The sequence below is a fragment of the Dipodomys merriami genome, unplaced genomic scaffold (assembly GCF_024711535.1).
Source record: "Dipodomys merriami isolate MVZ:Mamm:240054 unplaced genomic scaffold, mDipMer1.0.p SCAF_29, whole genome shotgun sequence".
Lineage (NCBI taxonomy): Eukaryota > Metazoa > Chordata > Mammalia > Rodentia > Heteromyidae > Dipodomys > Dipodomys merriami.
Genome location: NW_027204381.1, coordinates 6,331,829 through 6,356,602, shown reverse-complemented (window position 1 = coordinate 6,356,602; position 24,774 = coordinate 6,331,829). Strand labels below are relative to the sequence as shown.

Sequence of the window (24,774 nt, the reverse complement as noted above, 5' to 3'; positions counted from 1 at the left end):
GTTCAAGGCTCAACAGATATCAAGGTCTCTGGTTAATTGGATCTAAAACTAAATATATTAAAAAAATGCTTCCCCAAAACCCCCATCACACTCCAGAGGGAAAAGGTTTGAGTATGGAGAGCTATCTGAGCTAGTAAACATCAGTGAACTCAGGATAAATCCTTTTTGTTTGTGTTCTTTTTCTTCCTCCTTTCTCTCTTTCTCTCCCTCTCTCCTTTCCTCCATTTATTTCTTGACATAAGCAGTATTGTCCCAATGGTGGGGAGACCATCACTAATGTACTTGCAAACTTATACACCTCGAAAACAATCAATAAATATGAACTTGGCCGTGATTAGTATGAGTGAGGACTATCTTATTCTCTGAGTCCAGCTGACCGTTGCTTGTGTAAAGGTTCCAAGAATTCATTTTTAGTCTAGTTTCCATTCCTTGTATTTGGGCCAAATTTTAAAACCTGGAAGCTCATTGTGGTTCATATATTATCTTCTAAACCTTCACCTTCTCTTTTCTGCCCCCTTTCTCTGACCTGGACAGCAATTACTGCTTCATTGGGAGGCTGGATCAGATATGGATGAAAGAAACTAGTCTTCCCAAGAAAGCGGAGCACAAAAGGAAATGAATGCTTCAATTTCTGTTTCCTGTAGGCATATTAAAGCAGAATATCATTGGAAAAAAATCTATGAGATGTATTGCTAAATTCAAAGAAAATGAAATTGCAGAATAATCCGTATTATGTGTGACTCCATTTATGCATGTGTACATAGGTACTTATCTTTATGTAGTTATAGAAATTCAAAACAAGAGACTATGATGCTATGATGGTTTACCCCAAAGTACTAGTAGTGGTTATCTCTCTGAGTAGCTTTGGGTAAAGTATTGATTTTAAAATATAAATGATATTCTCATTTTAGTTAATATGCTTCTATAATATTTGACTTTAGATAAAAGTCACCGTATATTTTGTAGTTTTTTACTTATATAAGTGATATATGTAACCCCTCACTCAAAAAGTAGTTAATTTCTTAGCTATTTTTTAGGTTTTTTTCCTTTCTCGTATGTTCTACAAGAAAAAAAAGTATTCAGGAAGCTTACCAAAAGAGAGAGAGAGAAAGAGAGAGAGAGAGAGCAAAAGAGAGAGAGAGATTTCTTCTCTTGAAATACATTCCCTGTCATTTTGGGGGTGTCATTGTGCTTCCTGATCATGAATTAAAATAGATGGTAATGAGTCATCTTCCACAGCAAGGGTTTGACTCAGTCAAATAGAAATGGTTCAAAGAAAATCAAAATTAGGAATTTAATCTTCTTTAATATCGCATGCTGCCTTGTCTCTTAGATTCTTTTGCTTGTGTTTTGAAAGATGAAGAATAAGAGACCAAGGGTAGCAGGGTTTCTGAAGGTAGCTAGGTCTAATGTCAACCTTGAATCCTGTCCCTTCCTGCCACAGAGACCCAGCTGAGACCTGTTGAGAAACTTCTGTGTGGCCACCTCACAGGTAACGCTCTCTTTTTCAGAAATCTCTATCACTGCGTCCCTTCAACTTCCCTTAACAGTTTAGCCTGCTGTCTTTTACCTCTCCCCTAAACCATATCAGAAACCTTGAGACCAGGATATGGACCTGTGTCATTTTTATGTTGCCAGTGGTTCCTTACTTATAGCATCTGACATAAACTAGGTGGTCAGTAAATGTATATACCAGGAGCATTTGAAGGAGTGCATAGATAGCCAGATGAATCAAACAATGCCTCTGTTTGGAATCTTCAACTACTCCTATAGTGAATGCACTGAGAAAGAAAGCACTCACCAAATGTTTATTGATTCCTTTCTCCAATCTGAACAGATGATTTAAAATGTCCGAAAAGATGTAGAGCTTGATTTGTCCCCCTGTCTACTAACAACCCAGGAAGATGCAATATAATCAAAGGAGGCACTGAATACAAGGACAGAAGTTGGACAATTAAGAATGGCAGCTCACTTCTTGATCATTTTAGGTCCTGTCTCAGGAACTTTCTAGCCCCCTCAAGAGTCCAACATCTTCTTACTGTGTGCTCTCTCCTTTCTTCAGGAAGCAAGTGGAGCTTGATGGAGTCTCTTGCTGGATGATCTCTGAATTTCAGGTAAAGGAGAAAATGGTGCTTCTTAGATAGCAATAGCATAATTATCTGACGGTGCCTTGTAATTACATTCTTCTTTCTCTGCTCTCATTAGGGGCTTCAACTGAGAGCTCATGCTTTCATTCCCTTCCTAGCTTGGGTGGACATAATGGCACTAGGCCAATATGAAGCATTTATCAGAGGTGCTTGTATCTTAATAAGGAAAGAGTCTTCCAGTGCATTCTCACATTCAAAAGCGCAGGGCTCATGGGTGAATTTTTTTTCCATGACAAGGTAAACTCTGTTTTAAATGGTTTTACCCATGGTAGCAGCCACAGGAGACAAGAAGCTGTGCGATCACAATGAAACCATTTAATCGAGGCATCTCTGGAGTATTTATCTCAAAGCAACTTAATGGCCTTAGTAGACCATTCTGAGGATTCCTTTCACTGCCATTCACAATGATTCCTTATTTCTAACTTCTAGGCCCTTGAAAAACAAGTTTTCTACTGGTTCAGCCTTAAAAGAAAAATCACCACCCTCACCCCACAGAAATACTCTCTTCAATTTTCTTGCCTCATGAGGTATAATGTAGCTCCTAACTGACAACCACTAAACAAGCAACACACCCAAACAGAAGGGAAGAAGTGAAAGCAATCTACTCAGGTGGGAATAGCAAGAGAGCTTTCCATCAATAGCACATATCTCCCACTTTGAACAGCAGCTGACTGAATGAACACCCCATCTCAAGAAAGAAAGGGCCAAGGGAGTCATTAATGAAAGCAAGAAACTCAGCTTTACATCTCATTCAAAAGATGAATTCACTGTATTCCTCCCGATGCAGGTGAGTGAGTTGGTTTCATGTGGAATTTGTTCTGCCCTCACTGAAAACTCCAGTTAGGCAATGAATTATTCCAAGTAAATTAAGTGTATCGATTCCCTCCCCTCTCTGACACTTTGCAGATATTGCTATCAAATCATGCTCCATGCAAGTGTCTGTTTTTGCCACAGACATCTGAAGCAGGGAGCAAATATTCTTTTGAGTTTTCTTAGTCTAATAAGTACTCTTGAGACATAGCTGGACTTGAGGAGACTGGGTAGCAACATAGCGCTGTGATGAGATGTCTGCACTGGGGAGTGAGTGCATTCAACTGATGAAAACAGGCTAATGTGTTGACTCTTTCTGTATTTCAGGTGTATTAGCAGATCAAGGTCATGGCCGGAGTCTTAACTGTAGTCAGTTTTAATACAAATAAAAGTGGATTCAACAAAGACCAGGCAGAAGGGTATGGATAAATAGTGTGAATCTCCCACAATTCTGGGAAGACAACTAATTCATACAGCCTAAGTATCATCAGTAGCACAGTTTTTTCATCAACTGCAGGAGTCGATGTCTTTCAAGATGAAGATCTACATCACTTCATGAGGGCCCCTTCTGTGAGGTGAATTTATTTTACGTATTGTAATGGACTGGATGGTTGCCTCTTCCTCACCCAATGAAATTCATCTGGTGAAATCCTAACACTCATATGATAATATCTTACCTTTAGAAGGTAATTAGGCCATGAAGGAACTCTCATAGATGGAATTAGTGTTCTTACACAAAACAGCTTCTGTCTACTTCCTGTCACATGATGACACTGAGAAGACAGCCAACTACAAACCAGGAAGTAGATCTTCCTTAGGCATCAGATCTTCTAGCATGTTGGTCTTAGACTTGGGCAAAGTTCTCAATCACCAGAACCACGAGAAATGAATTTTTGTCCCAAGTCTATGGTACTCTGTTGTAGGAGCCCAAACTGACTGAGAACTACCAGACTTCATCCCAGTTCTTAGATAACAAATTCAAAATCCTCAAAAGAAATAGGATCTTTTTGTGTCCAATCTAGTTGAGCTGTCTTTTGTTTTGTTTTGCTTTTAACCCAAAACTATCATATCAAAGCTGTTGAGTACAGTCTAAGGATGAATCATCTTCCAATGAATGGCCTAAAGATGAATGGTATGGCTCAGAAATCTAACAAATGTATAATATAAAATCGTATTTTCTTCTGTGTTGAAAGACTTTTTTAAAGATGAAGGTATTTATGGATGAAAGTACATGACATCTAAATTTGCTTCAGAATAATCCAGTGAGAGGGGAGGAAGCAAGAAAAACAAATGAAGAACTCAGAACTATAGCTTGGTCACCGTGTGAGTGTGTAATGGTACATGGGGGTTCTAAAAGGTAAGCCAGCATCAGAGTTATCTGGAAGTTTGTTAAAAACAGGGTCACACCTCAGAAATTCTGTTTCAAGAAGTCTTGGGTAGGACCTGAGGATTTGTATTATAACAAGTTTTCAAGGTATGTCAGTTTTCTCATACCTTTGACACAAACGTGGAGTTTTTTAAGAGATACAACTTAAGGGAAAAAAGATTTTATTCAGTTGGGCTCATGGTTTCAGAAGCCTTTAGTCCATGTTGGCTCCATTGTTTCTGGGCCTGTGGTGAGGCAATGTGTCATCACAGAAGGGTGTGGTAAAGCAGAGCTGTTCATCTCATGGCAGCCAGGAAGAAGAGAGAAGAAGAACCTGCTCAAGGCAAGATATGACCTTCACAGGTACATCATCTAGTGACCTACTTCCTCCAAGCTAGGCTCTACCTCCTAAAGTTTCTACCCACCCCCTAAATAACATTACCAGCCAGGGGATCAAGCCTACGCATGAGGCTGTGGGAGTCATTTCATATTCAAAGCATAACACAGGGTATGCTGGTGCTGCTGGCCCAGGGACCCCATGTTGAGAACCACTGTATTATATTTACCCTCTATTTTTATGTGATCAAAAATATCAGAATCAAGTGGAGCTGTACTCAGCTGGCAGAACAAAACAAGATGCCGGGGAAAGAGTCTCTGTCACTGCCTGCCCCTGCTCTCACACAGTCAGCAGCTGAAAAAGATGGAGCGGAGACACAGACCCCAGGAAAACCCTGCATCAACTCTATTCAAATTAGATCCAGTGTAGAGGGGGAAAAATTAGTGTTGGTTTTCCTCATTTACTTTGAACCTGTGTCTGTGTAATTGTTATAGAGTATGACAGCTTCGGAGCTGATCTGGGACTGCACAGTTAAGTAATATGAATAACCATGGTTCCTAACATTTTTTTTAATGCAGGAGCTAGAATTAAGTGGTGATTTATATAGATTGATGGCACCACCTCCCACATTTGCCTGAAACTCAGGTTGGGTTCAGAATGTATAGTCAGAAATCTTTCTCCCCAGCTCTTCTGATAAATCCAGTTCCAAAGCATGAATGTCAAATGTCCTGGATCTACTTGAGTCGAAAGGTGCCACACAATGAACAAAGAAAACCTGAAGCATGAAACTGGGTGGTCACAGGAAGGACACTGACAATTTAGCTGAATTTTATTTCTTTTAAAGACCTACTTGCAAAACAAATTACTTCATGCCAGATCTGAGGATTTCATTTCATCTTGTTTTTGTAATAGTACTGGGGTTTGAACTCATGAGGCTTTGTGCTTGCTAGGTAAATGCCCTACTTCTTAGGTCATGCTTCTAGCTCTTTCAGGTTAGGTATTTTTAAGGTAGGGGCTCTTTTTATGCCTAAACTGGCCTAGACTATGATCATTCTTTTTATGTTTCCCACCATAGCTCAGATAATTGGTATGTGCTATTACTCTCAGCTTTTTCTGTTGAGTTTAGGATCTCCCAATTTTTTTTTTTTTTGCCCAGACTCTCCATAAAACTTCCTCCTGATTTCCACTTCCTAAGGAGTCAGGATTTCAGTCATAAGCCACTGGCACCCAGCTCAGTCATTGAGTTTATATACTCTGGAATATGTAAATATATATTCCAAAGAAATAGTCCTTGGCCTTAAGGATTTCGCATCTAGTTTCAAAAGCAGACAGATGAGTGCAGTTGCAATATCCGCTATAGGACAAGAAATTAGAGGAACGTTGTGGAAGCCTAGATGAGTAAGTTGTTCATTTTTGATTGATGAGAAGCTCCAAAGAAACATTTTCATGGATGTCATTTGTTATGGTGTGGATAAATGTTTCACATATATTAAAGATTCTTCCTCAGCCTGTGGGGATATTGGACCACAGGTGTTGGAACCTTTGAAAGATGAGTCCTTAGATTATTGGGGGCTTACTTCTTAAGAGAATTGTGAGAACCTGTTCTCTTCCTTTGTCTCTTTGCTCTCTGGCTTATGTGCTCTGCCACATGCTACTACCATGCGGTGCTACCTCACCACAACCCCAACACAATGGAGCAAATGGATCACAGACTTGAACCTCCAAAATTGTAAGCTAAATAATCATTTTTCCTTTATGCATTGATGATTTCAAGGATTTTTTTACAGCTACAGAAAGACAAAATGGCATTCTAGCTTATTCTAGAAAAATGAGACCCATTTGTTAAGAAAGGAAGTGAAGGGGAGTGGTGTTCAAGAAAAAGAAATAGTGCAAGGAACATATGGATGAGTAAAAGTCACAAATCAGCTGGATGCCATTGGCTTATGCCTGTAATTAGCTATTCAGGAGGCTGAAATCTAAGGATCATGGTTGGTTCTAAGTCAGCTCAGGCGGTAAAGTCTGTGAATGAGACAGTTAACACCAATTAAACACACATACACACACATACACAAACACATATACACAAAAAGCTGAAAGTAGGGCTAGTGGAGAGCTGTTGCTCAAGTGGTAGAATACTCACTTCGAGCAGAAAAGCACAGGGACAGTTCAAGTTGCAAAACTGGCACAGAAAGAAAAAGAAAGAAAGAAAGAAAGAAAGAAAGAAAGAAAGAAAGAAAGAAAGAAAGAAAGAAAGAAAGAAAGAAAGAAAGAAAGAAGGAAGGAAGGAAGGAAGGAAGAAAAGAAGGAAGGAAGGAAGAAAGAAAGAAAGAAAGAGAGAGAGAGAGAAGGAAGGAAGGAAGGAAGGAAGGAAGGAAGGAAGGAAGGAAGGAAGGAAGGAAGGAAGGAAGGGGAGAAAGAAAGAGAAAGAAAGAGAAAGAGAAAGAGAGAGAGGAGAGGAAGGGAGAGAGGGAGGGAAGGAGGGAGGGAAGGAGGGAAGGAGGGAAGGAGGGAAGGAGGAAAGGAGGGAGGGAGAGAAGGAAGGAAGGCAAAGGAAAAAGAAAAAGAAAAGAATCACTTAAGTCTCGAATCAATAGAGTAATTTGGCAGGATTAAGTGTGAGCTGTGAAGAAGGAGGCTGGTGATAAGTTTAATCTGCTCTATGTATCATAATAAAAATGATTACTCTATCTTAGGAATACTATGGACCAAATTGTATCTCCCCCTCAAATTTATATGCTAAAGCCCCAACACTCAATGGGACTATGTGTGGAGAAAGAGCATTTAGAAGATGGTTAACGTTCAACAAGGTCATAAAGACCGGGTCAAAATCTAGAATTGGTGGCCTTATTGGAAGAGGCAAGTAATGTCACATACAAGGCTGTTGAGTACATAGTGAGAAAGCAACTCTCTTCAGTCCAAACCTGACCAGGCTAACACCTTCATCTTATTTCTTCCAGACTCCAGAAATGTGAGAAAATAGCTATTATATAAGCCACACTGTCTATGGTACCTTGTTACAGCCTCGAAGCAGGATATGCTAAGGACTATCTGCATTTCTAAGCATGGGAGTGATATTGCATAATGAATTTGAAATCCGTATCTGTGACAGAACATGAAGTTACACCATGGAGGGAGACTTGTTAGCCTGAAGAGACTAGGCAGTGAGTTCAGGTAGACACAAGAAATGACTGCCTAGAGTTGAGGATCTTGAAATATTTGAGTAGGAAAAACATATTACTATCATATTAAAAGAACAGGTTTTTGTATGTACAAATGTGTAAAGTTTTATATATATCTACACTTATGGAGCTCTGGATGTATACCTATTTTATCTCTCTATCATCTTAGTTATGTGAAGATAGGAAGGGATGATAGAAAGAATAGTATCTGTAATAAACAGAAAAGAAAGACTAAAATGTGTCACTGAGGAAGAAGGTTCACAGAGACTTCAAGTGAAATGTAGCTACAGAAGTCTGCTATTTTATAACATAGGCCTAGGATGGATGTGTGTGTGTGTGTGTGTGTGTGTGTGTGTGTGTGTGTGTGTGTGTGTGTATGTGTGCATGTGGGAGGGGGGACAATCAATGAATGGGGAGAGGGGCATGGAAAAGAATAATAGAAGAAAAGGAATAAATGCATTATAATTTCTCTTACTTTGAATACTACAAATGAGTCATGTAACCGGAATTTCACTTTGTCTTCCAATATTTTCCACATAATTAGACTATTCAACATACACAAAAAGGCACATGGTGTATTCCAAAAGGCACTAGACCTGTTCCAAGCTCTGAAGAGGGATGTTGAGGCTTGCCTTCAATACTGTCTCTGGAGCTTGGATACAGATCCTGGCCTGTGCACTCAGCTAGCAATGGGGGCACGGCTACCTCCTTTCATAACGTTTCTCATATATTTTCTTCCCTGTAAAGTGTGTACTCTTCTGGCCTTTGCTGAGAGAGATAATGCTGCTCCCATGTGAATTGAATACCCAGTGCCCTGCATGCATGAGTGTGTCAAGGCTAAACAGGTCTATTGTTCTTAAACAGCACTGCCAGAGAATCAATCGTATTCTTGTGCAGAATGATGCTGAAGAGATAAAAATATCTTTCATTTCTATAGTGCCATGCATCTTAAAGTGTGTTCCACATTCTCAGACTATATATAGGCTCAATTCATTACCCATCCCCATAAAATACAGCCAGAGAGCAATGGCAGCACATGCCAGATGTTTGACAATGGTTTAATAACAGTGCAAAGAATAAGTCAAATTGGATTTTTAAAAACAGGAAGTGGGATACGGGCACTAGGTAAAGCTTTGCTATTCATCCAACAGCAGGCACTAGGTGTCTTCCACCCACCAGAGGAAAAGCTGGAAACACAGGTGTACTGGAGAGATTCCCTTCCTGCTATCATGGAGTCGCCAGGGGATGAGATAACATTTTATAGTCTAATATAACTAAGACAGAGAAAATACAAAGCACCTTTAGTCTTTCTTGTTTTCAAATGAAATACTCTCTATCTAGCCCCTCTAGCATGTCACTTATTAATAAAAATAATAAAATAATAATAAAAGAAGGAGGAGGAGGAGGAGGAGGAGGAGGAGCATGAGGAGGAGGAGGAAGGAGAAGAGGTGGTGGTGGCGGCATCCAATGCAATGATGGAGTGTGAAATCTACTCTAGAACCTCCCGCCTAGCATAATGCTGGAGAAAGTGAAGAGAAGCGAAACCCACTCGGTTAAGACTGAGAGAACTGAGAGTTGCACGAACCTGAGATATTTCTGGAAAAGTTGGAACCCAGGATATCAGAGGAGCCCATCCAGATGTCATGGCCATTATTTGTTTTGTTGAAGGAGGTGGTGATTGGCCATCAGAATAATCTGCCCCCCTGCTTATGGCACTGGAAAAGCTATTCCGAATCTCTTCATGCTAAACTGTCTTCTACTTTCACACTGTCAACGTGTTAGGTCCCAAAATAAATAAAGGACTAGGGAGCTCTTATTGTAAAAAACTAGACTCATTCATGGCAGTTCTATTGTCATGTTCTAAATCAGCTCCCAAAGAACCCCCGAAACAGAACCATTCACAAACTATCTCCAGAGCTTTGCATACTGCCTTACACAAACTTTGTTCCAATAAATGTTTATTACATGAATATTAAACAACAACAACAACAGCAAATCTCTCCAATGCTGAGAGTCATGGTCTCTGGACAGCACATGAAGAGAATTTTAGAGTTGAGAGGGATTTTAAAGCCAGGCACTGGTGGATCATGCCTGTAATCCTAGCTACACAGGAGGCTGAGACCTGAGAGTCATGGTTTAAAGCCAGCTCAGGCAGGAAAATCTGTGAAAATGTTATCTCCAATTAATTGCCAGAAAACCAGAAATGGCACTGTGGATCAAAGTTGTAGAGCACTAACCTTGAGCTAAAGAGCTCAGCACCCAGGCTCTGAGTTCAAGCCCCACAACTGACAAAAAAAAAAAAAAAGATCCAGGGATCATTTATGTTACAGATGAAGAATGCACCTGTTTCATTAGCCACAGGTGCATCCAAAGGCCCACCATGACCCCCTCTCAGAGCTGATCTTAGCAAATCAGTGGGGGGAAGACATCTTACCTGGTTCTCTGGGCCCTTTCCACTGTAATAGAAACCAAATATTGGGAATAGGGGTTAGGGTCATAGAATCTACCTACATCGAAGTGAGCAAGTAATGTGGTTCTGGGAAATGAAAAAAGAAATAGGTTGGAAGATTGTGACTGCCCAGGTCAGGTGGCTGCCACCCAGAGAGGACCCCTGAAGACCATTTCATTTCTGCAAGTGTATGTAGCTTCTAGCTCTTATTAACTTAACCAGGACTGGAGAGTCAGCTTCCCTTGAGCTCTCAGTAGGGGCCTATTCAAAATGTGTTAAGTCTCTGGGCAACAAGGTTTTAACCAGTACGGGCAGGATGTATGGAAAATAAAAAGAGAATGTGGTTTCTAATGTATCTGTGCAACAAATCTCAAGAAGAGACATTAAGCAGGAAATTTTCCGCTAGTGCTGATAGCCTGCTCAGAAAGGAACTGCCCCCTCTCCTCACGCACGGGTGGGGATGATACCCAGGAACACTGCGAGACAGTGAAGAGGGAGCCAGGAATGGTCTGAGCAAGTGGGAGACCCAGGAACAGGACTGCAGAGACACTAGGGCCCTGTACTGACATTTCAGCTCTGTTGCTTCCAGCATGTCCTCTAGCAAGCACACTTAGAGGGCTCATCTAGGAGGGCCCATCAGAAGGAGAGGTGTGGCTCAAGTGGCAGAGCAGCAGCCTTGAGCAAAAAATCAAGGGAGAGTGTGAGGTCTTAAGTTCAAGCCCCAGTACTGACACAAGCAAACAAAAAGCAACAAAGAAAGATAGGGTGGGAAGGAGGAGGAGGAGCAGGAAAGGAAGGAAGGGAGGGAGGAAGGGAGGAAAAAAGAGAAGGAAGGAAGGAAGGAAGGAAAGAAAGAAAAAAAGAAAGAAGGGAGGGAGGGAGGGAGGAAAAAAGAGAAGGAAGGAAGATAGAAAGGAAAGAAGGAAGGAAGGAAAGAAGGAAGGTAGGAAGGAAGGAAGGAAGGAAGGAAGGAAGGAAGGAAGGAAGGAAGGAAACAAGACCCTAGAAGAATCCTCTGGAAGGGCCTTGGAAGATGATTTCCAGGGCAACTTCAGTCGAATTAAAAAGCTAGTTGGTTAGGTGTTATTTTTTTCTCAGTATACACTTTTGTGTACCTCTCCCCAAGTGGAAGGCAAACTTTCCAGGAATTCAAATGCATACATTCATCCCATGCGTCTTTTTTATGGTGGTGGTGGTGGGGAGTAGAGGGGGTCGGTCGTGGGGCTTGAACTCTGGGCCAGGGCGGTGTCCCTCAGCTCTTCAGGTCAAGGAGAGCCTCAGAGCCACTTCCGGTTTCTGGTTTTGGAGATAAGCCTCAGGGACTTTCCTACCTGACTTGACTTTGAACTGTGATCCTCAGATCCCAGCCTCCTTAGTAGTTAGGATTACAGGCATGAGCCACAGGCGCCGGCCCATGTCTTTAAAGTATCCTAAAGGGGGTGTTCATCTGCCCAAATCCAGGGGATAATAAATGAGAAAAAGGTCACTGAAAAGTGGGGACGAACCTGAGCCCCCCTGGTCTGTCTGAACACCAGCCTGCTGGGGTCCCTGAACAACTTGTGCCCCCCACCACCCCGCCACCTTCCCTCCCTCAAAGGAGACACACCATCTTGCACCTCGTTGGTTGTTCCAGATTTCAGAAACGTCAGGGGGGGGATGCGTGTGTGCCAGACAGCAGGGCTTGGAAGCTGTCCCGTGGATCTCTGCCCTTCTGTAACTTCTGAGTTTGGTGCCAGTTCTCGGTGGGCTCTGACCTCCGCGCATGCGCGCACCGGCTCTTGGAGACCCGTGTTTCCACCTCCAGGAGGGGGAAAGTGGGAGGGGAGGCAAAGGTCACCCACAGCACTTAGAGCTGAAGGCCTGGGGAGGGCCGCTGGGCCTAAGGAAGTCGTTCTCCTAGGCTACAAACCTGGAGAAAGAAATGCTGGAGCGGATGCCACCTGCTGGTGAGGGGCTCTGGCTTGCGCGGTGGCCGCCGCGGAGATCTGGAGTCGCGATGTGCAGGGCCGCAACTGGGGCGCATTGGGAAGTTGCGTTTGCGGCCATCTCTTCGGAGCCGCCAGCTCCACCACCGGCTCTGCCTAGAGACCCGGTTTCCCCCTCGCGCAGCCTCCACCCTGGACGCGTAGCTGTCCGGAAAGGTCGCTGGCTGCGCTCCCGGCCCCCCCTCCTCCCCTTCCCGGCGCCAGCACTCCAAGGTCTGAGGACTCTCCAGGCTTCTCCATCAGGTGGAGCCCTGAGCTCCGCGCCGGCCGGCCGCGCGCCGGGCTTCGCCAGCCTCGCCAGCCCCGTGAGCGCAGGCCACCTGGCAGCGCCGGCCAGGAGGTGAGCGGAGACCCAGGCCTCCCCGGAGGCCGAGGTGGGGGCCTGCGACGCGGCTGGCGCCAGAGCCCGGCTGACTGTGGGTCTCGCAGGTATCGCTCGCCGCCTTCTTCTCTGCCTCACGTGGTGGACGCCAAAGATTGCCTTGGCTTTTCAGGCACTTGGAGGTTGCAACGCCTCCTGGTCCTTTCAGAGGCGGGCAGAGCGCGTTGCTTGATCCAAGCCTTTCCTAAGCGAGGAGAGGAATGGGGTACAATGCCGGGAAAGGGGGACAGGGAGGTTAGAAGAGAAAGGGATGAGGCCCAACTGGCTTGGAAAAGCAAGGTCCGCAGGGGGGAAACCCGGGTCTTCCTTCCCAGTGAATGGGTGTACAAATGTGGCACGCACAGGCCTGTAAGTGTGCCTTGATTAGGGTGTATTGCAAGAAAATCCCTTGACCCTGAATTATTTCATAATACTTCCCTGGAGGATTGAATTAACTAAACTTGGGCCCTGGCCCATTTAGGAATTAGCAATGAAAATTAAACAACAGCTTGGGGGGGGGCTACATCTTTAGTGAAAATGTGGAACATTGCTCAGGCAGGTACCACGAATATTCTAATATTAGTTTCGTTCACTGCCAGACTTGGCTTTAGGAATAGTATCCAGACCTCATATTTCCCCTCACACTACAGATTTAATAGAAGACTAGTATTCATATTACAGCACTGTACATACCATGTTTTCAGCCTTCACAGTTTTTTTTGGGGGGGGCAACATATGTTTTTGAGATTATTACTCATCTTTTATGTGTCTGTCTGCTTCATCTCTGGTGTTTCAGTGCATTATTTGTTATACCCAGCTAATAGACTGAGGCCACACAGACACATTGCTCCTGTATCTTGTTTGTTCATTTAGCTGATGGGTAGCCTCTTTCTTGCCCTCATAATTTCTGATGCTCAGCATTTCCCCTTCCCCATCGCTTCCAAGCTGGTTTACAAATTTCCCTTTGATATGTTTAACAGTCTCTAAGGGATGCAGTTAAATAAACTATTAAGTTAAGAATAGAAAAGTCAACAAAGCAGACACCTACTAATTTGTAGATCTTGGATGGCAACTACCAGCATGCACTGTGGTGGTGGCATCCTTCTTTCTTCATAAATACTAAAGGATCATCTTTTTAAATGTAATATCTCACATGGAAGTTCAGAGTTGAAATATGCTCTGCAGCTAGCAAAACCCCCAGTCTGAGATAATGAGGGAAGAGAGACCAAGAGGTTCCTGCCCCAGACCTCCCCAAGTTCCTGTGACTAAAGAAAGTCACGATTAGTTTTATAATTGAGTATTAAATGCCATATATCAAGAAAGCATTCTCTCTTTCCTTCTCCTCCCTCTTTGCTTCTTCTTTGCCAACTTAATGTACTACTGCATATATTTATATGTTGCGTTGTAATATCACTGTAGTTTGTGTCTTGGGTGTGTGTACTTTGCCCTCACTCTACATGTGAACTCCTGAAGGCGTGGGCTGTATCTACTATTTATTTCCCCCACCCACCCTGCGACTGCTTATATTCTAGGCATGCCTAAAAGGTCTAGCAGATAAAAATAATCCAAGATAAATTCATGTTGATATACTGAAGGAAATAGAGTTTGATTTGAGTGTGGGTTTCATGACAGGCAAAAGACCTGCAGGCTCTTAGGAGACCATTGCCTGTGACCTTGGCCTCTCCTTCACAACCAGACTCCCAACACCTTTTAGAGAAAAGCCACAGTTGAAGTGATGGAGTGTTTATGAAGAGAGACGCTCCGAATGCAAAGAGACAGGCTGCTCCCCTGTCCTTGTTAAGAAATACACAGACCAGGATAATAACAATAACAAATAGGTATGTGTCACACACCTACTTATTTTCCCTCTCCTTCCTGCATTTTGTTTTCTAGGAGCAATGCAAAGCAAACTGAGGTTCAGCTTTTATTATCTTCTTCCTTTAGAAAGTCTCCAAAAAAAAAAAAAAAAAGCAAATGCTTCATCTCAACTCCTGAGCCCTGGCTGGACACATTGGCCAAGTCTTTGCTGGAAGAAGATTCTTCCCGCCCCCCCCCTGCAGCACTCCCCCCCCACGTTTTCAATCCCTTATACAGACGCAAAGCATGTACATTTTAATGCATGCACATGCACACCCATAACTTCAATCCCGTTAAACAACATTACATACATCTTGTGGACAGAAATTTAAAAAAAACAACAACAAAACTCAAAGCTTTACTCCGGGCTCGCGATGCTTTTTGGAGCCATTGTGGGGACCAAACAGCTAAATATCCCACAATTTAGGGAAGAGAACACAACCTCCCCCCCCTCCCCACTCCTGGCTTGCGCGCGCGCGCACACACACATACACACACACACACTCACACACACACACACACACACGCGCGCGAGCGCGCGCACACACACACGCCCGATCTGCAAAGCTGTCCCCCCCCCCCCAGTGTTTCCTCTTTAATTATGACCTGTTTCCCCTCCCTCTCCCCCCCTCCCCGCCCCAGCCTCAGTGAAAGGAGCCCTTCTGTCACTCCTCACTCGCTCGCTCGCTGGCTGTGGGAGGAGCCCGCCGGAGGAGGAAGCCGTGTGCCTGGGATACCAAGAGCCAGAGAATGGATCTGCTCCGAGCGGGGACCTTGCTGAGGAGCTGGGCTTCCCGAGGAAGCTGAGAGCAGCCGGTCGGCTTCAACTGGCTGCGGATACCCGGGAGGCACAAAGAGATCGGAGGAGGGAGAGAGGGGGGTAGATTGAACGGGTGGGGGGGCGGGCTGGAGGGAGGAGGCACGGACGGACCGAATGACAGACTGGCTGGCCGATGGTCGGTGCGAACCGGAGCAGATCCGCGGCCAAAGGCTGAGCACCGGGAGCAGCCCAGCCTCGGAGGTCCAAGAGAAAACTAACTGCACCCCCAAGTTGCCCCGCCGGCTTGCCTCGCTGCGCTGAGGAATGAAACCTTTCCAGCTCGATTTGCTCTTCCTCTGCTTCTTCTTCTTCAGTCAAGGTAGGATCTCAGCGCTGCTGGGGCTTGGGGGGGCGCAAAGTCGGAAGGGTTTGAGAGGAGGGCACCCGAGGAAGCAGGAACAGGAATGGGGGATGTGGAGGGGCGCCGGGGGAAACTCGGGCTGGTGGACAGGCGCTGCGAGGTGGCTTCTTTGCCTGTGCAAATACAATGTAATGGCACTGTGCCTGTGCCGTTGGAAAAGCAAGGGGGTCGGGGGGCTTGGAAGGGGGAAGGGGAAGGGAGACGACTTTCTTGTCTCACTTGTCAACATCCCTTTCGCACTCGCCCATGCAGATGAGTTCTTTGGGCACCAGGTGTGTGCATGAGGTCGTTTCTCCATTTGCCATTCCATTCCCAACTTCTGGGTGCCTCCTCTTCAAGCCCAGGCTGGGGAGTCAGAGAAGCCTGACTTAGCTAGAGATTTTGGCTCCACGGGGAAGGTCGAACTTGGCCGAGGGTGTATGGTTACAGAAGAGGGCTGTTGTTGTTCTGGAAATCTTCTTGGGGTGTGTATGGGTTAAGACCTGCGAGTAATCTGTGAAGAGTTTCATTCGTTGTTACAGAGGTCTTTGAACAAGGCTGAATTCAAGGATCCTACCACAGTCCTGGATTCAGGATATAAAAGAGAAGTTCGTCTCCAGTGCTGATTGCTTCCTTTCTTCAGCCAGGCAGGGGCAGAGAAGTGGCCGGACTTTTGGGAAAGAACTTTGCCACTTCTAGGCTCTTGGCCACTGAGAGCCTTTGGGCTGGATTTGGTGGTTGGGAGAGGAGAGGAATTCTGGAGAAGGACTGTGAATGCCTACTTAGCTAAAGGCATCAGAAGTCACCTGTGGAATTGAGTTGGAAGGGGACAAGTAAACCAGTTCCTTTCCCACTCTTTTGGAATATGCCAGTGCCACCTCTGCCATCTGAGGCAGCATTTGTGCCAGGCAGCACTACTCTTAGAAGGGACAGGACTCTCTCAGAAAAAAAAAATAATCCACAACAGAGCAAGTCCATCTGTTGATTAAATGAAGGGTAAAAGTTTTCAGGAAAGCAGAGCGTCACCACGGGTGGCTGCTTTTGCAAGCAAACGGCATGTGTCCCTTGCTTCCAGTCATATTGAAGCCAAATGTAGCAAAAGCAGGCCTCCTTCCTCCCCTCTCCCACTGGTCCTGGTGGTGGCTGTTCATGCAGCTCAAACTTTGCTAATGATCCTCCCAAAGAAACTTACTGGGTTCTTCCCCCATAGGAGTTGTGGATAATGGCTGTGCATAATGTGTGTACGCACATACACACACACACACACACACACACACACACACACACACACACACACACACACACGCATGCAAGCTTGTGTGTCCATATTGTTTTGTGCATCTCACTGGGGCTTCCTATAAGCAGCAGGAAGATAAATTGCCTTCCTCAGAGTTTCCAGACTGAATGAAGTACTATTCCAGAATACTGGTATAGAGACAGATAGGGTTATGTTACTCTTTCTTGGATGTGTCTGTGTGCTTGCTCATACATATGCACACACCCACAATACAAACACACATTCACGTGCATGCATATGCACACTGACTTCCATTCTTTTTTGCCTCTTTCTCACCAATTCACTCATCTGAGAAGAGGAAGGGATCTTCCCACCAACCCCTACCTTTGTAGTGTATGTGCACGCATGCACACACATACACACATTTGCATGGGACTATGCAATTATTAGCCAGCCTACTGTATTTTGGGGGAGCTTGATTGTACTTCCTCGCTAACATGAGAAGCCTATAGTTAGTTGTCTAAGTGCTTCCCCGTCCGTTGAGCCATTATGGTATGCATTTCAACTGAGCTTACTCCTTTCTCAAGACCAAACTCCTTTTCTTGATGGCCTCCTATGAATCTTTAAATATTTACCTACAGTGGCTAAATGCTCCATTTCATCTACCCTTAGCCCTGAGGCCAGTAGAAAGAAACTATAGCATCAGAGCACCCAAGTGTTCTGAGTTTGGCCAACAATGCATAATCCATGGACCCCTCAGATGTGGCCAGTCAGAATACCAATATAGCAGCATAAACAATGTCTTCCTATTGCAATTAAAGGCCAAGGAGGAAGATGATTGATGGACTTCATTATGATGTGATATGAATAGCTTTTGAATTGATCCATGCGTGTGTTTGTTGTTGGTTTTTTTTTTTGAAAATGTTGTTTGGAGTATTGTGAATTCCCTCGGAGGAGTCTACTCAACCTTCCTTCTATAGCTGCTTAGCTCCAGTATTGGTTTTCTACCCTACCTGGTATTGTTTACTCATCCAGTTACTGGATAGAGAGCATAGATGCTTTCAACAGGACATCAAAGGACTAATCCATGCGGCTCTATGTAACCTCCACTGTGCTCCCCCCCGCCCCCACTGCCACCCTGGACTGAGGATGAAGGTTGCAATATGGACACACTCCAGCCACCCCTACAGAGCCTCCTGCCTGACCCCTACCTCCCTCCTGTACCCTTATCTTCCCAGGATGCTTTTCCAAGGAAATGTGAAGAGAGTCAGGGTAGAACTCCCCCTCCCCCCAAAGAGAAACAAGTGTCCAGGGTCTCTTTAAGACCTTACCTGGCATACTAGCAACATGGCCATCTGCTACCCAACACCTTTCACTGCTTGAGTTCTGGGAATACAGTTCCTAAGCTTCCTGCCTCACAGGATCTCCAAACACTGTTCTCAGAACTTTAATAATAAACATGAAGATGACATCCAAAATCCACTTCAACCATTCCCCCCTACACACCTCCGATTGGTTGAATAGTCACCTTTACTTTTCCCTTGCTCCATAAGAGAGAGCAAAAATTAATGTATAATGAATGTCAATAATATGCTGTGTCCTTATTCTTTCAAAGTTGGGGCTTCTAGTATAGACTGAGATCAAATATTTCTTTATCTTTCTTAAGGTGGCAGTAGAAAGGCTAAATGGCATTCCTCCATTCCCACTCCTGCCAAACGTCCCTGGGCTTGGCTCCCAGTGGGAGATGGATGGAGAGCTGCCAGTGTGTGCTGTTTGTGGGTTTCTCTCTTGCTGGGGATGCCTCTTCCTTCAGCTGTCAGGACGTTCGTGCTTTGTACCGAGAGGGATAATGTCACAGCACAATTTGCCTCCTGTGGAGAAACGGCATGTTCTGCCCCTGGGTGAAGAAGAATCGATTCTCTTGTCATCCATAAACTTAGAACTTGCCATATATATATATATATGTGTATATATATATATATATATATATATATATACATATATATATATATGTTCCCCTTTATCATTCCGGTTTACCCACAACTATTTCCTTCCCTATCCTCCCTCATCCTGTCCATCCTGCACACACACACACACACACACACACACACACACACACACACACACACACACACCCCTCAGGTAGCTTTGGAGGATCATGTCTCGGCATGGACTGGGGACTTCCTGCTTCCCGCTTCCCATCACATCTCCAGTTCTGACAGAGTTTGTGGGTGGGGTGTGCAATCATGCAGACTTGGTGGCTTCGGCTTCAGAAGAGAGGCAATTTCTCCACTCTGACATTCTGCACGGTATTCCCAAAGTGCTCCCCCTTCCGGCCCCCCTGCCCCAGCTTAGTGCCTTGATGCTCACGAGATTGTAATTCTGCTGGACCCAGATGACATGTTGGCTTTGCACATGCGTTTTGATACTCTGAATACTTCCAGATGAGACTGAAAACTGTCACCTGTTCATGATACCTTAAGCTGAGGATTGGGGGGGGTATCTTTATGGAGAAAGAATCTAAGCAGCCAATGTGCTGTCCTGACTGGCAGGAAACATTCAAATGACAATGATGTGGTCATCTGATGGAAACTGCCATGGCCACCTGAATCTCCAAGGGGACAAAGTATATTGAGTAGCCAGCAGGGTGAAGCAGGGTGTGTGGAGAGAGCTGGCCGGGGTCCAGTAGACCACATGGGATGGAGGACGGACTGTGGGAAGCAAGTTGCCAAGAGCAAAGGGAGGGGAGAAGAAAGGAGGGGCACCAGAAAGAGAACATGCCCACTTCATAAGTGACCCAAAGAAAAGAGAAGAGTGGAAAGGCTTCGACCGGAAGGATCAGAAAAAGAAACTGGGGGAGAGAGTAGCAACTTTGGAAACATTTGACCTTATCCAGAAATGTCATATAACAAAGATGCATGCCCTCCCTGGCAGTCTGGAGGAGGAAGAATCATTTCTTTTGTCCTGGAAAGTTAATCCACAGTGTACAAGACTGTAGGACAATGGGTTTTTTAAAAACATATCTTCTGGATGGAGACCCCAGAGAGCATGTTTATGTGGGTTGTTCTGCCTTCCTCCTAACTGGAAGCCCTCAAAGATCAACCCAGACCTATTGAAAATGGAAGAGGAACACCCCAGGGGGAAGAGAGTGTGGGTGTGGTCAACGCCTTTGGATTGCACTAAGAGGATACCACCATGGCCCCCCTCTTGAGTGTATGAAGGAGGATCTGGCTTGGAACATGGCAGCAGTGAGCTAGGCATGGTACCAAGGAACAGCCCTGCTGGTGTGTGCCTGTGTTGGTGGAAGCCAGGGCCAGCAGGAGATGGGGTGGAGCAAGGGATTAGGCCTGAAGATGCAATTTTTTCCTTTTTGTTCAGCCCAGTGGGGGTGACTTAGACAGTATTATACTGCAAGCCCAAAAAAAGCATATGAATAATCCAGAGTGAATTCAAGAGATTTCAATAGCAAAATAATAACAATACTAATGATACCTTTGATTTGTGGAGTACTTTTCTTCCAAGGAGATAAAAAGATAAACTGTTTTGGAAACATGAACAAGGAAAAAGAAAATTGCCTGTGATAGAGGAGTGGGGAGAAGGGCCAAGAACACTTGTTTTAGCGTCTGGATGTAGATCGGAGGGGGGCAGGGAGGTGGGGAGGAGTGAGACGGACAGAAGCATTATTTTTCAGTTACAATCCTTGTCTTTGAAGGCTGCTATGGTGACATTTGGGTGTAAGAGGGTGGTGTTTTTGGTTTTGCTTATCTTTTTTTTAAATCAGAGTTGGTCAGGAGACAGGGCGACCCCTGAGAGCAGCCTGTAACCTGGAAATGGAAATACTTAAATTCAGTATCTGACGAGTTCAGAATGATCATAAGCTTGCTACAACCCATATCATCACAGAAATGTTGACTTTGAGGGTGCTTTTGCACCCATTTGCAGACAGGCCACTGGAGTCCCAGTTTTCCCTTCAGGCTAATGGACATCCCAGAATGTGTGAAGCAGGGTTTGGCTTAGAAGTTGCAGCATGGAGGTAGGGAGGAGGGATTGTCTGTTTCCTGGGGCTTCATGTCCCATCAGCCCTTATCCACAAGTGCAGGAAGAGCAAAGCCTGCCAGCAGCGCAGCCCGCTTTGCCATAGCTTCTCCCTGCATTGTAAATAGAGCGGGTTTTATTTCCAGTTAGGAGAATGAAGCAAGAGCTGCCTGCGTGGTAATACAGAACTATTCCATATGCCATCACATGTCATCTGCCTTTCCCAAGGGAAAATGCGGAATTTCTCCAGTTAGGTGTGCATGTCAAGTGAGACTCTAGCTACCTGGATCACTGGAATGCCTCTCTCCCAGGAAAGCAAGGAATAAGCACGGTGCCCTGCTTTCTGCCAGAAGCTGTGTGGGTCTGTGTATGTCTGTGTGCGTGTGTATGTTTGCTTGTTTTACTAAACATGGCAGGGCTTCCACTCCCAACCTCCCTCAGAACCCACTCCGGTGCCATGGAGTTAGGAGTCCTGGGAAGACACGGGCTTTGCCATGTGTCCTTTGCCCCATTTATCATGAACTGTCATTTACTTTCTGCTTCTAATTCACTGAAGGAGCTAAGGACCCAGTACTCGTCTGCGTGTGTGTGTGTGTGTGTGTGTGTGTGTGTGTGTGTGTGTGTGTGTGTGTGTGTGTATGGGGGGTGTTTCTCTTGCCACTTCTCCCAATGGTAAAAATGAGTATTCTGGCTGTATACTTCTAGAAGTCAGTAAATGTCAATATTGGATAAGTGTTTCCTTCCTATCACTGCAATTTAGCGTAAGCTGCTTGGAAACAAATGTCTTTGTAAGCATACAGAGTTTCAGTGAGTACACAGTCAACACCACTATGAGGATTAAATAAATGTCAGCTTTCCCCCTGGTACACTTGGTAACAAGCTGGAAGCCTTGGAAATAGTGACCAGCATGGGTGGATCCAGTGCCTTTCTGAGTTCTTCTCCTGGGTCCCCTGTAGGACTCTCCAGAGTGAGAGGAGGACCACCATCCCAATCTTTCATGAAAAACAAACAAACTGCCAATTAATGATAAGGACCCACAGACCCTCCTCTGGGGAGTGTTCTCTACAGCACAGATACCTTTCCATACCTTCCTGACCTGCCACTGTATACACTCATGTGAAAACACAAGCCCACCATACTTGCTGTGAAGGTAGAATATCTTTGGAACTCTGAGCAATTCAACCACTTCCCTCACGTGGGCAGTGCACATTGCCCCTCATCTTCTACTGGCTGCTTGTGGCCTTTAAGGCAAAGCCAAGCAGACATATCTGAAGTTGGTTTTAGTTGGACCTAAACTGCCGGAGCCTGGGTGTGTCCATTTTAGATGTACCCAGATGGACTAATTTCTGAGTCTGCATGCATTGGATGGTGGTTGCAAGTTCAGATTCTCTCTAAGAATTGGAGAGTATCAGAGGCTGGGAGTTGTAGCAAATACAAAGCCATTTTCCCCAGATGCTCCATTGAGTCTGGTGTTTTGATGACTCAAGTGTCTTACTCCTTCTTTCATATCAAATAGCATTTTGTGACACTGAAGCTCAGCCATTAGACACTCAATGAACACTCACTGTGAACCTACTGTGTGGTAGGCGCTGGGTCAGAGGGCTTGGAGGCCAAGGTAGCTGAGACATTCTACGTTTCTACCCCAGGGCTCTCTGGCTTGGTAGGGAACAGACATGCCCATTGGGTTACAGTAGGACGGGTTCAGAATCATCACTTTGAGAACAAGTGGAATTGACCAAGGCATCAGAAAAGGCAAAATGGAGGACGGGGCAATTGTGTTGATCTGAAAGGATGACTCAAAGTCCCTCAGATAAAAACATGGGGTGGTCCAGGCTGTTATTTATGAATTGACACAAAAGCAAGAAGACAGAACAGAATGTGATGTGTGCAGAAGATTGGTGGGGTGAATGACTAGAGTGTGGGTGAGTTAGGTAACAAGGCAGAAAATGTAGAAAGGATCACTGGTGGGTGGTCAAGGACATGGTGGTAAATTTTTTGAGAATGAGCTGAAAGAATTAAGTCGATACTTGAAAGGAAAAAGAACCATGGTTAGTCATTTTTTGGGGGTCTATAGTCCTCTCTGTCATGGGCTTGAGGGACCCATATGTTACTTATTTTACTTAGTATTCCCTGTGTTTCAGATAGAGATGAAAAATGTAGATGTGAGTGGAAATATCTCTTCCTTCATAGCTGGTATATAGAGGGGTAGAAAAGTGAGCTGGAGAAGAATAATGGGGAACTGATCTTACCAGTTGGTCTGCATTCTAGAGGAAGAGGCAGAGGGACAGAGGCTGATGACAGAAAGGGAAAGCTTAAGAGAGGTATGTTAGATAGAGAATGTGGAAGAGAACACAGACTGTCCAGAAACAGGATTGCTGTGCCTTCTGGGCTATTAGTGGATGGGACGATTGGAAGAATAAGATTTACTTAGTGCTAGGTCCCCATGGAGGTTGAGGAGATGGAGGAAGCCTACTATAAAGGATGAGGAGACCAGAAGGATAGACAAATCAGGGAAGAGTAGGAAAGCAAGATACCTGCAGACATTCTGTTGATGATGTCTTCCTTGCTCTCAAGAAAAGACTAAGCTGTACTGGCTTGGGACAAATAAGGTTACAAGGCAAATGATTCTATTCAGAGATGTAAGAAATGCTCTACAAGATTGGTGTGCCAAGTACTGTTCATTCAAGAGAATGCCATCAGATCTACCCGTGCACTCTGCCCTCTGGCCTGTTCTCTTTACCATTTGTGGGGGTTGGCAGAGCAAACGCAATGGGGAAATGTCAGGTGACATTTCTGAGATTGTGGATATTTAAGTTGTATGCCTAAGGTCAGCCCACTGAGCAATCTCTCATTGTTGCAAGTGTTTTAAGAGAAGATTTAATATCCTCAGGAACAGAGGACCCTACACTCTTAAGAGGTGGGTTAAGAGTAGACTAAGTGACATCAAAGACTCCCCAACTACTCCCTGAGTAGTTTCTCTTAGAAGCAATCAATGGATTTATTCTGAATAACACACTCAAGAAGTTAGATGATGTGCCCTCTGTCTGATTGTCTGTCTCTCTCTGTCTCTGTCTCTCTGTCTCTGTCTGTCTCTGTCTGTCTGTCTGTCTGTCTCTGTCTCTCTGTCTCTCTGTCTCTGTCTCTGTCTCTGTCTCTGTCTCTCTCTCTCTGTCTCTCTCTCTGTCTCTCTCTGTCTCTCTCTCTCTCTGTCTCTCTCTCTGTCTCTCTGTCTCTGTCTCTGTCTCTGTCTCTGTCTCTGTCTCTCTCTCTCTCTCTCTCTCTCTCTCTCTGTCTCTCTCTGTCTCTCTCTCTCTCTCTCTCTCTCTCTCTCTCTCTCTCTCTCTCTCTCTCTCTCTCTCTCTCTCTCTCTCTCTCTCTCTCCCCAAGCATGTTTTCTTTTAGGCACCTGGACAAATTCCTCTGGTTCTAATTGGTGGTGATGGTAGCAATGGTGAACAATTATTATGTGTTGATCATGACTGTGATGATAATTAATTAGCAGCAGTATAAAGCATCATAAGTTACAAAGTAGAACTGCCCAGGCCATACCTCATTTCATCACCATGACAGCAATGAGACGTGGGTAAGATGCTATCATGTCCCTTGTGTCACAGAGGTCTTCCTCCTAATCCTGCCTCGCAGGATGCAGTCATGGTATAAGACAGGTCACAGTGATAGAATCTGTCGGCCTCTCTAGCACCCAGGCATAGGGCTGGACTTTAGGGGTTCCCTCTGAATATCAAGAGGCTGAGCCATGGAGTTGACCTTCAAACAGTAACTCAGCACTGAGCTCTATTTCTTTACATGCCAGACTTGGACTGAGGTAGTCCTTCATCTGTCTGGCATCCAGC

General features: G+C 44.8%; 1 protein-coding gene across 4 annotated transcripts in view; it reads left to right on the top strand.

Moving 5' to 3' along the window:
* Window positions 1–15,412: 15,412 nt before the first annotated feature.
* The window catches only part of Kirrel3 (kirre like nephrin family adhesion molecule 3), a 564,018-nt gene continuing 554,656 nt past the window's right edge, over window positions 15,413–24,774 (top strand). For 2 of the 4 annotated variants that reach the window (XM_070038307.1, XM_070038306.1), the window contains exon 1: window positions 15,413–15,630. In XM_070038307.1, coding sequence (XP_069894408.1) covers window positions 15,576–15,630 — 55 coding nt within the window. In that variant the 5' untranslated portion in view covers window positions 15,413–15,575. The remainder of the gene's footprint in view (window positions 15,631–24,774) is intronic. The other 2 variants (XM_070038310.1, XM_070038308.1) reach the window with 1 other exon arrangement.